At 40.9% G+C, this 15,300-nt stretch overlaps 1 protein-coding gene across 3 annotated transcripts in view; it reads left to right on the top strand.

The window, feature by feature from the left end:
• Nucleotides 1–15,300, top strand: part of TSPAN9 (tetraspanin 9) — a 310,585-nt gene that overhangs the window by 145,114 nt on the left and 150,171 nt on the right. For 2 of the 3 annotated variants that reach the window (XM_020809250.3, XM_073000960.2), the window contains one exon: nt 12,812–12,891. In XM_020809250.3, coding sequence (XP_020664909.1) covers nt 12,829–12,891 — 63 coding nt within the window. In that variant the 5' untranslated portion in view covers nt 12,812–12,828. Of the gene's footprint in view, nt 1–11,811; nt 12,892–15,300 lie in introns of those variants that run through there. The other variant, XM_020809246.3, reaches the window with a different exon arrangement.

Here is a 15,300-nt window from a genome sequence, read left to right as displayed (position 1 = left end):
TGCTGCACTGTAGAAAGCACTGGTTTGGAAACAAACTATTTTTCGTGGTTTTAAATGAAAAGAAGAGATAGAGTCATCCACATACTGCACACTTTGACCAGCTAGATGTGGATCTGCTATTTTGCTTTAGATAGCAAAATGTTTTGGTCTGGTCCTCTGGGCAGCTGGTGCAAGTTTTTTTATGGAGAGGGAAGAGAAGTTTTATGGGATGCCCTCTGTCTGTCCTCTGTGGGCCACTTCGATGTACTGGATTTGCTTTGGTCAGTAAATTTTCACAGATGCATTGTAATAAAACAGTGTATCTGTCACATTGTGCTTGATTTATGCCTGACAAGCTTATCTCATGTTGGTTGGAGCATACTGGACATGGAGATAAATGTTTATGTACATAATATTTTATCTAACTACCATGGAATGAAGTTTTTGGATGCCTGGTAGGAGGATTAGTCTGTTTTCTTTGTGTGAGTGCATTCTTGCTGGTAATAGCATCAAAATACAGGCAAGTGTTTATGTGCAGCAAGTAACATCAAAATCCTGGCATGCCATATCAAAAAAACTCACTGCTTTATGTGTCATGTTTGTAGTCTCCTTTTTGTCTGTTCTTTTTTTAAAAAAAATTCTGTCTTGGGTAACATTTCTGTTTGGCAGGACAACATGACAGTGCATTTTGGCCCATCTAAGAACACCATAGTCATTAACATTATTATTACCAAACACTGAGCCAGGGCATACTAGTGTGTAGGCCATAGTGAAAATGTTTGTATTTCTTTTGCTTCAAGTTTTTGGAGGAGGGGGAGTTCTTTCATCATTGTATTCTTCATGTACCAGTCTTTTTGTTTTACAAGAAAGGGACAACCTCTTTTGGGTTTCTCCATTCATTTCCCCCCATATGTGTTCCCTAGCACTAAAGGGCTCTTTAAAACAACTCCAAAAGAGGAGAGGCAAGGCAACAGATAACCAGTCTACTCCAAAAGCAGACCATAATACATGCAACCCTTCCCCCCACAAAAAATAATCAGGTCTATGCAGCCACTACTTTATGTTACCACATTCAGAAGAACAGTATGAGTTCAATGCCACCCACGTAGCACAAAAGACTCTCAGGGCCTGGACAGCACAATAATAATAATTCTTTAAAAAGCAAGGAAGCAGCTAACCAACCTGGCACACAGAAACACCTTAACTCACCAAATCAACTAACAACAATACAATACCAGTAACAGCTAGAGAGAAATAAGACAAGCTGTGCCCAGCCAAGAATTCCCACCACCCACACAGCTCAATGGTATACTGGTGCAGTCACAAAGTCCACACAAACACACATCTCCAAAGAAGCAAGCAAAATAATCCCCACACCCCCAGTAAAATGTGTACCTCTAACAGAATATAGTTTATTAATAAAATAACAATATTAAAAATTTGTCAAAAAGGAAGTTCACACACACACACACACACACACACACACAGAGAGAGAGAGAGAGAGAGAGAGAGAGAGAGAGAGAGAGAGAGAGAGAGAGAAACACACACGAGCAGGGGCAACAAATTAAAACACAAACAGCATCCTTTCTCCAAATCCAAGAAAAGCAAGCAAGCAAATAAAGGTAAAATACTATCAAAGCAACCAGCCCACCAAGTCAAACCCTTAGAATATGTGTAGATTTTACCATTTGATACCTTCTCTTCTCTTCTTTGAGTCCAGCAGACCAGCCAAGCAGGCAGCAGCAAAAATAAACCAACAAGGGAACAGGGACATTATTTTCCTTTCCATATATGTTGATGTATTCTTGTTAGGACTTTGATACATGTAGTCTCCATAGCTTGCCATAATTTGATTGTCATCTGTGATCCCTGCCGCCGCTTCCTGGGCTTGGGACAGTGGGGCTAAATCCTCCATTTACTCAGCAGGCTGGTTAACAGGTGCAACATGTTTTATTGAAGTGGTGAAGAGGTTACAAAGTCCCTCTGTCCCCAGTCTGTTCCTAGCTCCCATCACTCTGCCCCCCAAGTCCTTAGCAGACCCCAACTAGAACTAAGTTGGAGTCACTAGCCCCAGAACAACAGCTGCTATGCCCAGGCAGAAACCTGATCTCATGCTGCAGCTCCCTCTCCTCTCAGGCTTCTGCGTTGGGGTAGAATTCCCTGGTTGTGAGATGAAGAGGCATCCATGCCACCTTCCCTCTGTTCTCAGAGTGGTGGGGTGTGATGGCCATCTCACTAACCCTTGGCCCCAGGTGAATAATGTCCACAGCTGAAGAAAAAAAAGGACTCCTTTTCCTCCTTCTCCAGGGCACAAAAGCCCAGTGGCTGTCCTTCCAGTGCCTCCCGCCAGTTCACCCTCCTCTTCCTCCTCTTTTACTCTCTCCCTCCTCAACTGGTTCCACCTGCTACCTCCTGCCCACCGGCTGTCCCAGCTCACTCCTCCCAGTTCCACAGATCTGTGGCCTACCCTTCCTTGTCCCCACATGGCTTATCCTTTTCACATTTTGTCCTCTCCTTCTTGTTGATTTATTTCTTCAGTGACTTTGAGAGCAGTTTTCAGTTGACCTTCTCATATTGAGATTCTTCATCTAAATATTCTTTCTTAAAGGAAGAACCTGGGGCTGTTTAGTGTAGGGAAAAGACAAATAGAGGAAACATGATGGAGATGTATAAACTTAGGTACAACATAGAAAAAGAAGACAGGGAGAAGCTTTTCTCCCTTTCCCATACAAAAGTTCAAGTTCATCCATTGAAGTTCAATAATAAGACATTCAAGAAAAATAAAAGGAAATACTCCTTCACACAGTACAAAGTTAAACTGTGGAATTCATTGTCACAAGAAGCAGTGAGGGCTGCCAACTTAGATGTCTTTAAAAGGAGAGTAGATCCTTGGAGGTCAAAGTCATGAATGGCTACTCATCAGGACAGCCTCTGGTAACAGAGAGAATGTAAGTCTTTATATCATTCGCTGGGGGGATGTGAGACCGGTGCAATTGCATTCATGCATTGCTGGTGGGCTTTTCAGAGGCAGCTGGCTAGCAGTTGTGTGAAGAAAATATTCCACTAAGTAGGCTCTTCATTTGATTCAACATGGCTAGCCTTATGTTCTTAAGTTGGTACAGAGGAATCAAAATCAATTGGCAAAAATGTTTTCAAACAGGTTCAGTCAGACAAATGAGTGCAAAGGTTGTTATAAGGTCTCTTACTGTGACTTTATATTACCATAAAGCCAAGGAATTATACAATAGTGTCTGGTACTTTACAGATTGACAAATTTAAGTTGGCATAAACTTTCATGGGTCGCAGCCTACAGTTTCACATGAGGGTGTGTAGACTAAGTAGACAGACATTTATACATGTATTAAGTTTGTCTATTGAGGTTATACTCTGTTTATGCACTGAGTTACTTTAAGCCATCAGAGTATTGTGGAAGAGAGGAGCATTTGCAGAATGCAAAAATAATAACAGAAAGAAGACCGTATTTTGTGGATGCCACTTGCTGAAAGATGACTTTGAGTCCCAATATTATGGTAGGCCTTTCTTCTTCATTGGTCTCCAGCACACAAGGGTAGAAATGGCTGTTGTAAACTCTCCCCTTTTATTCACCCACCTCCAATAACTAAGACCACTTGTGGCTCACTGACATCATTCTTTAAGAGGAATTACCTCAACCTTGGTATTTTCTAGGCCATTAAGGCTAAGGGCAGGACAGAGTGCCTTCTATTGCAACCTGGAATCTCTGATAGGATTGTCACATCAGCTGTTATTGTCCCTGAAGGCAAAGCTGGGGAAGTACAATTTGTTTTTCTCTCTACATTCAATCACCTTTTACTGTGAATACTGAACAGTGTCTACTGAGCAGTCTTCCCTATGTGTTCACGTTGATAAAGCAGCAAGTAACAATAACAACATTGCTTCTTAATACTTTGTCTCGAGGCAGGAGAAAAAATCACACTACTCTCCCCATAAGCCACCTTCCAGATTTTGGCTATCATTGTGTTACACACCCTGCAATAATTTCTAGTTGTTGTAGACATGCCTGTGCTTGCCTAGGGAAGAGGTCCGGCAAACCAAAGAAAAACCAGTCACATATAACTAGCCACCTCTTTGTTGGGGTATTTATTGTCTTAGGAGCTCTTCAAAGGAACAAGTATAAATGGGGTATGGCTCGTGCAGTCTATCCACTTCTTTGGGCCTGGGCCTTCGTGGCCTGTTTAGTGTTAATGGCCATTGGTAGAGGGCATGGGTGACCCTTCAAATCGCACGGGACTTGAAGATCAATTGAATTGGAGGGATTGAAGTGTCAGGTGGCCAGCATTTGGACAGCGTCGTAGTGTAAGCACACTGACTTGAGAAGTCCATAGGTGCCTGTGTGTTGAACATGTCACCTGCAGTGCCTATTTGACATCATAATTAAGTTAGTTTAAAACATTTTTACCACATTGAGAAGCGGGCATCCCAGAACCACCCCTAATGGAGCCCTGTCCCTAATGAGAGACTATATACTTTCTTCCCATCGATGGGACTGAGAATTGTTTCAGTTTGTTTGAGTTCCAAAGAGTCTGCTCTGCTTATTTCCTCTTATTTTGGGGGTCTGGGTTGGCCGGGAGATTGTTGCACTGTCCACTTTGTCCTCCCTGGAACCCTGACAAACTAAGTACACTGTTACACTGATGGTACATCATCCACCTGGAGAGGCCGACCGAGTAGGCAACAGGATCATAAATCCTCACAGATACTGGTTCTACCTTTATTTTGATTCCGGTGAGTCACTAAGTGTAGCATTTTGTATTTTTCATTACTTCTTCTAAATGGATAACCTCTTTTACTTCGTATCAAGACAAGAACAATACAGAAAAACAAGGAACAATAATGTCAGTGCACCTTAGAGACAAATCTTTGTATTTCGATGTGAGCTTTTGTGGATAAATCGACGTTGTCAGACATATTCTTTGGATTTAAGCACAACAGCTCACGCTGAAATATACAGATCAGTCCTTAAGGTACCCTTCCTTTTTTCTTTGCTCCATTCCTTTTTTTGATTTTGCTTTCTCTTGATGCGGTTGCATAGACTTAACATGGCTACCTCTTTGAAAACTCAATTCAGATTCAGCGGAGACTGCTCAGATTCTACTCTAGATGAAGAAAATGTTCTGGTTCTGGTTTAGGTTGGTTTGACTCCCTGTAGTCAGTACATGTGCAGGAGGAGTGATGAAGATACTGTGGGAAGTTATTGCGTGCATGGTCCCCACAGCCTGCTTTGCATGTTTGCAGTGGAAAAGGACTAAAGAGGACACAGGCAGAAGCACCATGAGAGTGCCTTCTGTGCCTAAAACATACAGTTCACTTGAAAGAGGTCCTTAAAATGAATTTCCCTATGCACATCCTCATCCCCCAGTAATAATGATCTTTTTGCTAGAGATAAATATGTGGAACTTTGGGAAACAGTCACATTTGTATGTGGATTTGCAGAGATAAAAGTTGCTGTGCTTTTTCAAATTGTACTAACTGCTGTTGGAAAGGTCAAATTCAGTACACTGGAGTTTTTTGAAAGTAAAATAAATATCTTGGAGCAATTATCTGAAATACACCGTGAAAGATGCATGAACATTATTAAGATGCCTTGTCCAAGTTTTCCCCCCACAAGTTCAGGAGCTAAAAAATCCATATTTAGATACCTGTGTAGATTTCAAACATTCTGGATTTCCCAAAGCTGCCTCATATCCAAATATGGACTTAGGAGCTAGCCTTCATCGTCTTGTGCTTAAAATAAAAAGAGTATACCTTGAAGATAGCTGAGATGAAAGATGTGTCTGAAGTTCATATTCATACAGCAATTAAAATGTTGAGGACAGCTTGCAAACAGCATAGGTCTTGAAGTCATTGTTCTCCAGACTTTTGATAGTTGGAGCATAATATTTTTCTGTGATGAAACTTGAGCCATGTTTCATTTTTATTTAAAAATATATATGACGGTGTGTTCGTACATTCATTTAGGTGTTTTTTTTTTCCTTCTAGCCTAATGTCCAATAATGGTTCACAAAAGCAGCGATAAAGATATCGTTTTAAACCAGACCATTTGCACATTCCAATAAAAGCACTGTAAAATTAAATAACAGTTGCACTTTTCTTGCCTCCATTATTTGTTGCCATCTACAAACAGAGTGGTTGGCATTGTGAAGAGGAGACCTGCCAACTGTTATCTATGAAGACTTTTCATGTTATTTTGGATTCTAGAAAACAGGGTTTATAATTATGAGGACAGGTTCAGTTGTTAGTGGAGATGATGCCTACATAAAGTTACCCTCTGTATTTATTTCATTAGTGATGTGCCATCAGGTTACTGTCAACCTCTTGGGGTTTTCTAAGTAGAAGGTACTCAAAAGTGGTTTACCAATCCCTCCTATGGCCAGTTGGAACCATGCAGCTCGCCCAGACTTCATCAGCTACATAACTCCGGGTGATCTCTTCTGGCCCCTCTCCTGGGAGGAACAACAAGAATTCGAACTTCTGGCCTCCAGCTACAGCCAGCCACACCAACCTGCTGGGCTGTAGTAGTTCTCCCTCATCTTTTCCATTGCCCCCTCTGATGGAGACAACCAGGTTAGGAGGACAGTGGAAATGATGGTGGAGAAAGGCAGAGCTAGTGTACTCCTGCCCCTTTAGTGTTTTGTCAACACAACAGTGCAATACCTATTCACACAGTGAGCCTCCATGGATAGTGGCTGCTCTGCCACAAAGTCACCCACCCACTCCTTGTGTTGGTTGTGGCATTTTCAAGAAGAAACTGGTAGAAGCACAAACGGACATAATCTTTGTCAGCAAATGCATCATTACCAGGTAACTAAGAGTGAAAAAGCTCTACCCTCTCTTAAACACTCTTCATCCCCAACACAATACACACTGTATTTATACATGTGACCAAGAGGCTATGTTTCATGTGTCTGAAGAAATGGATTATAGTCCACAAAAGTTTCCACTGAAATACGTGTTTTAGTTTCAAAGGTGCCACAATATTTTGGGGCTTGTTTTTCTTGCAGAATTGGACAAACCTTGTAACCTTTCTGAAAATTGCCTCAGGAGAGTTTTTGCAAATGACTTGAGAGACAGTATTGTACTATATTCCTCTGTTAGTTCAGTTCAGCGATGAGCAGAGCAACCCTAGTGTGTGCCTATGGTGCAGGCAGTGTGTATGTATGTAGGGAGAGAGATGTTACTCATATACTGGAAGAAGAGAGTCATTGTCATTCGGAGGGGGGGTCAGCCTAAGAAGGGGAGGGGGAACATATAACACAAAGGCTGAAATCCAGTGGTAAATTGCAACTAGAGTAGGTTCATTAAATCAATAGGGATTTGGTGAGTCAGTGCCTATATATGTTCCCCTTATTTCAGTGGGCCTCCTCTAGTTGTGACTTACTACTGAATTTCAGCCAAAGTATTTTAAAAATGATAGGCATGTCCCCAGTGTCCTTGCCAACTGTCAGCGTGCTATTGATAATGCTCACATATCACACACAGGCACTCTCACAGAGAGAAATACGTGAATTACCAACATCTGTGGCATGACTGCAGCACACACCTTTGTTCTCTGTGTTTACCTTCCCTGTACACAGAGGGTACACACAGCCCTCCTGGGTCACACAGACAGAACACCTACACAGAAAGGAGAAGGCTGTTTTGCCAAGTAGTCAAAGGGAGGGGCCAAGACAGGCAACAAGGGAGACCGTGATCCCAGCTATTTGCAGTAGTTCACTGCAGAGGGCATATGTTTAGGAAGAGACAGGGATTCAAGCCCTGGCAAGAGAAAGGGGCAGATGGAGCCCCATTGTTCACCTTTGTGGCAATAGGACTCCATGGTCCTGTCAGGAACAAAAGAGAAGGAATTCTAGGACTTCAAAAAACCAAAAACAAAACTGTGGTCACCACAAAGAGGTTCCCTAACAATTCAGCCAAAGCAGCCCACCATATGACATTTGCCTCCTCTTTTCTCCAAAACCTAATCATAGACACCAGTGGTAGGAAAAGCTGTAACTAGGTAGACCCAGTTAACATCAGGGTGTCCATGGTGTGGCTCCACATAGCTGGGAAGCTTCTTCACATGCAGGCACACATGAACAAGTAAAAGAAGAATGCAAGAACCTGGCTTCTGTATGGCACAACTGGTGGGGGGTTTCTTTTGGTCCTTGCATCAGCCTATGCGTCTAATCTACCACCTGCACACTATGCTTTTGTTTGATAGGATGAGCAGTATCTCAACAGGCTCTTCCCTTCCTTCCCCACTACCAGACTGCTTCATTCACACTAGCAGCAACAATCCACTGCCACTTCAGATTCAGGCACATCAGTGAGAAGATAGCAGAGGGGCTTCTGGCCCTGAGCCCCTCCATCTGCCTTCCCACCCTTGAGATTCCCATCCTAAGGCCCAGCTATAACCCAGTGTGGAAAACGAATCCCATCTCACCTCTCTGTCACAACAGAGAAATCACAAAAATGGCAGAGTAATCACATTTATTGAATAGCAGGAGATCCAGAAAGAAAAAGACATGTGTGGGGAGGTATCCCCCCCCCCACAAAGCTTAATTGCCATGAAGGGCAGAATTTGTGGTTTATACCATGTGAGAAGAATAGGCTTGTTTTGTTTTGACATATTCAGTCTCTGCAGCCTGGAATGCTTCTATCAGTTATTTATTTCTTCCTCGTGCTTTCAGAGCAGCTTTCACTTCACTTTTTAAAATGGCAAGTTCTTCATCACTGTATTCCTCTTCAAAGGAATCTGTCATGTTTTTATGTCTTCTATGTAGTTCTTCAGAATATTGTTTCCATCTTTATCTTATCCTGGTCATCCCTGGTTTCAGTCTACAGTTCTTCTGGCTGATAGCTAATTGAGTTTAGTAATGCAAATATATTCTTTATATGGGCTTTGAATTTATCAGAAATATTTTTAAATTATATTTCAGCACTGTGATTCTTTTTCAGCTTTACTCTTAATTTTTTTTCATATTACCATTTTGTGGTCAGTACCACAATCTGCTCTTGTTCTTGTTCTGGCAGAGAGTATACAGCTTCTCCATCTTCTGTTTCTAATTATATAGTTTATTTGATGTCTATACTAGCAATCTGGTGATGTCCACGTGTATAGTGACGTTGCATACAGCATGTATTTGTAATAAACAGATTGTTGGCTTCATAGAATTCTGTGGGTCATTCTCCTGGTTCGTTTTTGACTACTAGACCAACAATATTTGGTCTTTCTTTGTCTTTTGCATTACAGTTACCTGTGGTTTTCAAATTGTGATATGTGATCAGTTTCCTCTTGAATGCTTGCATAAGAGCTTTCAATTTCTTCTTCAACATTTCTATTTGGAGCATAGACTAGAATGAAGGTTATGTTAATAGGTTTTCCAAGAAGTCTGATTGATATTATTAGGTCATATCTTGCATTATAGCACCCTAACTGCCTGTCCTACATCTTGCCTCAGTATTAGAGCCACTACATTTCTTCTGAGTTTGTTATTTTCAGAGTGAAGCACTCCATAGTTTGACTGAAAATGTCTCATTCCAGTCCACTCTAGTTCACTGACACCAAGCTGTTCAGTTTCTTGCTTTATTGTTTCCAGTTTACTTTGATTTATATTTTTAATGTGCCTTGTTACAATTTTAGGCATTGTGCAGCATCAGGCTGCCCTTTCACTTTTGTGCACATCAGCCATTAGACATCCTTTCGGCTTTAATCTAATTGCTTCATTAGCTATATAGTGCTATTCATACCTATCCTTTGCTCTCCCCCAGCCTGAGTGCATTCTAACCCAGGAGTTTCATTGTCCAGCATTATCTCTTGTTTCATGTTGGATTGTTTCATCATAGGATTCTCAAGGCAAAAAAAAAAAAAAAAAAAAAAAAAAAAAAAAAAAATCAGCAGTGGTTTACAATTGTCTTTTCTGCACATATGTAGCTGATTAAAATGCCTTGGCAAAGAGAAAGGGTTGTTTTTTTAAATTTAATTTTATTTTTATATCATAATATTGGCTTCATTATACCTTTTTCTACACGGCATTCCATAGTCGAGGTTCCACAACTGAGAAGGTTCTGTCCTATATTGATATTAACCTAATATGACTGAGGTACATGAAGAAGAGACTCCTCAGGTGATCTTTAGCTGCAGACAGAATGATATAGGGAGAGGCAGACATGCAGATATTATTCCAAGTTATTTAGGTCTTTACAGAGAGGCACCAGCATCTTGAATTGGGCCCAGAAACAAGCAGGCCACCAGTTTGACTCTGAAAGAATCTCCATAGTGTGCTTCTCCCTGGCTATACTGGTTATGGTATTTATTGCACTTGCTTGATTTTCTGGTGTGTCTTCAAGGACAGCCCCATGAACTGTGTATTTCAGAAATTCAGTTAAAGGGCTATCAGGGCATAAACCACTATGGCTTGACTACTCCTGTCCAGGATGATGTGGACCGACCTGATTAGACAGTCATGAAATCCCTAGCCGGTGAGACTGCTAAGACTCAAATTGGCAAGGCTAAATAAAAGTGTACTTTGAAGTCCCATATCAGTTTGGTGGTGCCTCGCTTAGCGATGTTAATTCGTTCCAAAAAATCGCTGCTAAGCAATTTCATCGCTGAGCGAAACGCGGTTTCCCATTGAAATGCATTGAAAACCGGATAATCTGTTCCAATAGGAACAAATTGCCATCCTTAAGCAAAAATCGCCATAGGAAACATCGCTAAGCGAAACGCGGTTCCCCAATTGAAATGCATTGAAACCTATTCAATGCATCTCAATGGGGGAAAAATACAACAACAAATTAAAAAAGAGTCAGAACAAAGGCAAATTTGGTTAACAAAGGGTTTATTAAGTGCACTTTATGATTTCAAACATTTTAAACAGTAAACTTTAACTTTATAAATAACAGAAAAACATTTAAAAACAACAAACATGAAGCTGTTTAAACCATCGTTAAGCAAAACAGGGGACCCAAAATTTAATCGCTACACAAAGCATGGTCCCAATCATTGCTAAGCGAAAATCACCCATAGGGACCATTGTTAAACAAAGCGCAAAAATGCTCCGAAAAAGTTGTCGCTAAGCGATTTCGTCACTAAACGGAGTGCCCGTTAAGCGAGGCACCACTGTATTGTGCAACCTTGTCTAAGAAAGGCTAGATGAGTGTTTAGGTACTTAGGATGATCAGTTCTGAGAGATAGGAATCACCCAAAGGGCCTCTGTATTAATCAGGATTCAGCTCAGTTTACTGGCCTTCATCCAGATTATGATTGATTCAGGACAGGTGTTTATCACTTCACACAACTCATGAAAAAGATTAGAGCTTGAGGTTGCCAGCATATTACTGGTTATCCTTTAGGTAAGCCATATAGTTCATGGTTAAATACGTCACATCTAATGGTTTCATGAAATGAACGTGACTATGTGAGAACTGTGTCTGGGAGTTCCTCGGTACATACAACTGTTGCCTGTCCAAGGGTGCTTGCTTTCAAGCTGCAAGAAATCTGAACGTATACAGTTACTGCCAATATAATTGGGAAGTGGGGCAGGCAAATGCCTTGGTATACAATTTCAACTTCTTACAGTTGTTCTTCGCATTATAGGAATATAATCGCCCTCCCATTGCCTTTCAGGCTTATAAACAGCCAAACGGTACTTGACATTTAGATGTGATTTTCTTGTTGTGCACTTGTGTAGTCAAAAGAGTAATGATAATCCTATTAAAGGTCTCATGTCATGGAGGAGGAGGTGGATTCAGCATGTATATGGTGGGGGGGGGGTTGAAAGCCTTGCTTTGATTGGCTGGAGGCAAAGCAGAAAGGGAAGGACTTTTGAGAGGGGGGAGGATGTATGACTTGATATAGTTAGAGCAGGGATTTCTGTGGGAAATGCCCAGAGGTTGCAGTTCTTGATGATCTCACATTGGCAGCAGTGCTGTGCTGAGCGAGAGGGTGACCCATGAGCTTATTACTGAATGAGATACAACAAACGGCTGAAAAGAAGGGGGAGAGAAGCAAGCAAGGTGCGAGAGAGAGGCAGCCAGAGTAAAAAGGGAGAGAGAGAGAGATTGAGAGAAAGAGAAACAGGCTGTCACGGAGTATCTTCCAGGTGTACTGCAAAATCGAAAACCCTTTGGATATGGATACAAGGACTGTTTTCCTGCCTATAGATCAACTGCTGTGGACCGACTGAATCCATAGGGAGGGGCTGAATGGAGGGACTTCGCAGCTCTCTTGAATAAAATGCTAAGTTATGCGTAACTGATTTGGCAAGACAGCCTGAGAAATGCTGCTGCATGAAACACTGGCATGTAAATCCCAGCCACTGAGGCATATAGGACAAGCTGCTCTGGTATAAGGGTGGAGGAAAAAAGGAACGAAGGCAATGCAGGGAATGTCGTAATAAAGGTCTGCATTGGGTTGTCTGATTCACCAAGAGGGGGTGAAGCCGAAAGAAGTCAGCCTCACGTGAAGGGTGAAGTTGACATGAGCTTGTGCTGAATTCTGAGAGATGCTAGACATTAAACCTGATAACTGTGCAAAGAAAGACCATGGAGAAGTCAAGTAGCGAAGATTCCTCAATTCACCGGAGTCCATCTTTGGATAGCAAGGACTCTGACTTTGCTAAACCTTCTACCTCAGGCAGGCAGTTTGGTCGAGGCTTCACTGCCGGAGCTTTCTATGGTACTGCTGGGTCACGCACACAGAGTCACAATACAGCTGCAACTGGAACTGGTGTGAAAAGTGACAAATACAGTGCACCCAAAGGCAGCAAATATGTGGTTTTTTACCTGGATCTATCATTTGTTTTCCTCTTAGAATTTAAGAAGTGCAGCATGGCAAGAGGCTGTTTGTGTTGTTTGAAATACATGATGTTCCTTTTCAATCTAATATTCTGGGTGAGTACTGCCTTTTTTTCCTCTTGTCTTCATTAAGAGTTCCTTTCCCCTCCTGGATTGTGAGCACCATAGTATGTCTTTTAGCTTGACAGTTAAGATTACCCCCTTCTTTCTTTCACCTGCATGGAATACTTACAGCTTCAAATTCATGTCATGAGCTAGTGAAAAAAAAAAGCCTAATTCTCATGTGTATTGGGTTGGCTGCATTAAGAAAAACAGCCTTTTGCTAGCCATAATTATTCAAATTGCTACAGTGGTATCTTTTGCATTATTTTTTTAAATACCTTGCTGTACACCAAGCTGCAGTTACTATCTCTCAGCTGTTCCTATTCATCTGTCTCACTTTCCTAAAACAGAAAAAAAGCAAGAGTAATTACTAAGTTACTTTTCTGTGTGAATGAAATTTAGTTTTTTGCAGGTGTTAGTTGTTGAATTTAAAAAAAAAAAACCCTGGCTCTTAATATTGTCAAGATAAATGACAAATGATATGGATTTCTTTTTGGCCACTGTCACTTATATTGATGTGTTAACTTGGCAGACCAGAGGAATCACAATTTGCTATGCTGTGGGAGCACAATTGATTTTTCTACATTAGCTAGCCAAGAGACATGTGCAGTTGCAACACTGCTTCAGTAAGCAAATTTGTGAATGCTGACAACTACTATGGCCAAAATTATATCATTGGGAAAATCAGGCAGTTTGTGCCAATCAGAAAATAGGGTTGCATTTAAAAAAGATTATGAGGAAGTGAAATCAAATGTGATCCACTTGGACACACTGTGTTGTCTATTTGAGCTTTTGTCAATGAAAGCCAAGAGCCTGCCACTTTGAATAATCAGGAAAAGCTGTTGTAATATTCCTATGTGTAAGTGTCAAGAACAATTTCTTAAATCTTAATTTAGGTATGAAAATACGGCGGGCTAATTATTATTTTTCTTTCAGGATTTTGGTAGTGAATTCTCACTGTTTGGTTTAAACTAAAGTTCAGAAGATATGTTTGTTTCTTAGCAGCTGAATTTTCTGTCTGATTGACCCACCTTTTAAAAGTCAGATGTACTGGGAGCACAACAGAGTATCTTAGTAGTCTTGAATCAATGATCCTCTGTCAGGGAGGCTCCTGATTTAGAACTATCAAAGTTTAATCTTTCTTACACACAACATTCTCAATTATTTCTCATTTTTTCTTTTTAAAAAGCTAAAAAAGCTTTTATTCTATCCTGTTCATCTTTTTGCATTGGATACTAATATCTAAAGTAATATAAGTACAATAAAATTATAGAGCGGTATTGTATGAACAGGGAGAGTAAAATAGGCATTAATGCTCATACAGCAAATGCCTGTCTGAACAGAAAGCTCTTGCCATTTGGCAGAGTGGTGTCAGAGAGAGGGCCAATCTCATCTGGCTGGGACAAAGAGTTCCACACTTCGGTGGCTAGTAAAGGCTATCTTTCTTGCCCCTAGTAATAACAACTGCTCTATAACTGGGACAGAAAGAAGGGTTTCTCCTTTATATCCTAAGCCACAGCTGACATGGGGTGAGACAGTTATCACCAATACTTTTTATTGCCCCCCCGAAAAAAATTAACCAGACATCCTTTATAGAACACGTGCAATATCATGCATCCAAGGTCCTTCATTGTTCTCCCCTCCTCCCAAAAACCAAAATTCACTCCACTCACTTCTAGATTTATTTCATAATGGGCCTTCTGGCCAAATATTTCACTGCTTTGCCACAAAACCTTCAAGTTACTATTGGTATTGATTTGTATTTTTTTCCCCTGTATAATGTTACCATGTACTCCTGAAATATGTGGACTCCAATAAGTTTTGAAGGCACTATAATTCATTGATGTTTAAAAATGCTCTGATTGTATGCTCTTTATGGGCTATCATGTTTTCTTACTTCACAGTCATCACACAAGAGAAAATTTGAAAAGAACCCAGATTAGAGTGGAGATGTTTAAAACTATGGTCCTCTGAACATACACTTGCATACATCCAAGGGAAGAACAGTGTACATGGTTCTGTAAGCCTTCTAGTTGACCAGATTATTATTGAAGAGGCAATCTGACTTTCAGTTTAAATGTTAGGACTGGAATTATAAAAAGGTTTGCCATTTTCAAAATCTTGTAGAAATTTCAAAGATACTTGAGATGTGCTTCAGGGTGGTCCATGGAATGGGCAGTGGCAGAGCTACTTGGTTTGTAAAGCCTGCATGCCCTTCAGAGTTTGGCTTTTAAGTTAGCATGTGTGTCTTTGTCTGCAAGCATTTTTCGTGGATGAGCTGCATAGTAGTGTGTAAGCAGAATTCTTTGGTGAAGTGTGCATTATCTCTCTCTCTCTCTCTCTCTCTCTCTCTCTCTCTCTCTGTGTGTGTGTGTGTGTGTGTGTGTGTGTGTGTGTGTGAGA

Source organism: Pogona vitticeps, chromosome 5 (assembly GCF_051106095.1).
Source record: "Pogona vitticeps strain Pit_001003342236 chromosome 5, PviZW2.1, whole genome shotgun sequence".
Lineage (NCBI taxonomy): Eukaryota > Metazoa > Chordata > Lepidosauria > Squamata > Agamidae > Pogona > Pogona vitticeps.
This window is presented reverse-complemented; position numbering and strand designations above follow the sequence as displayed.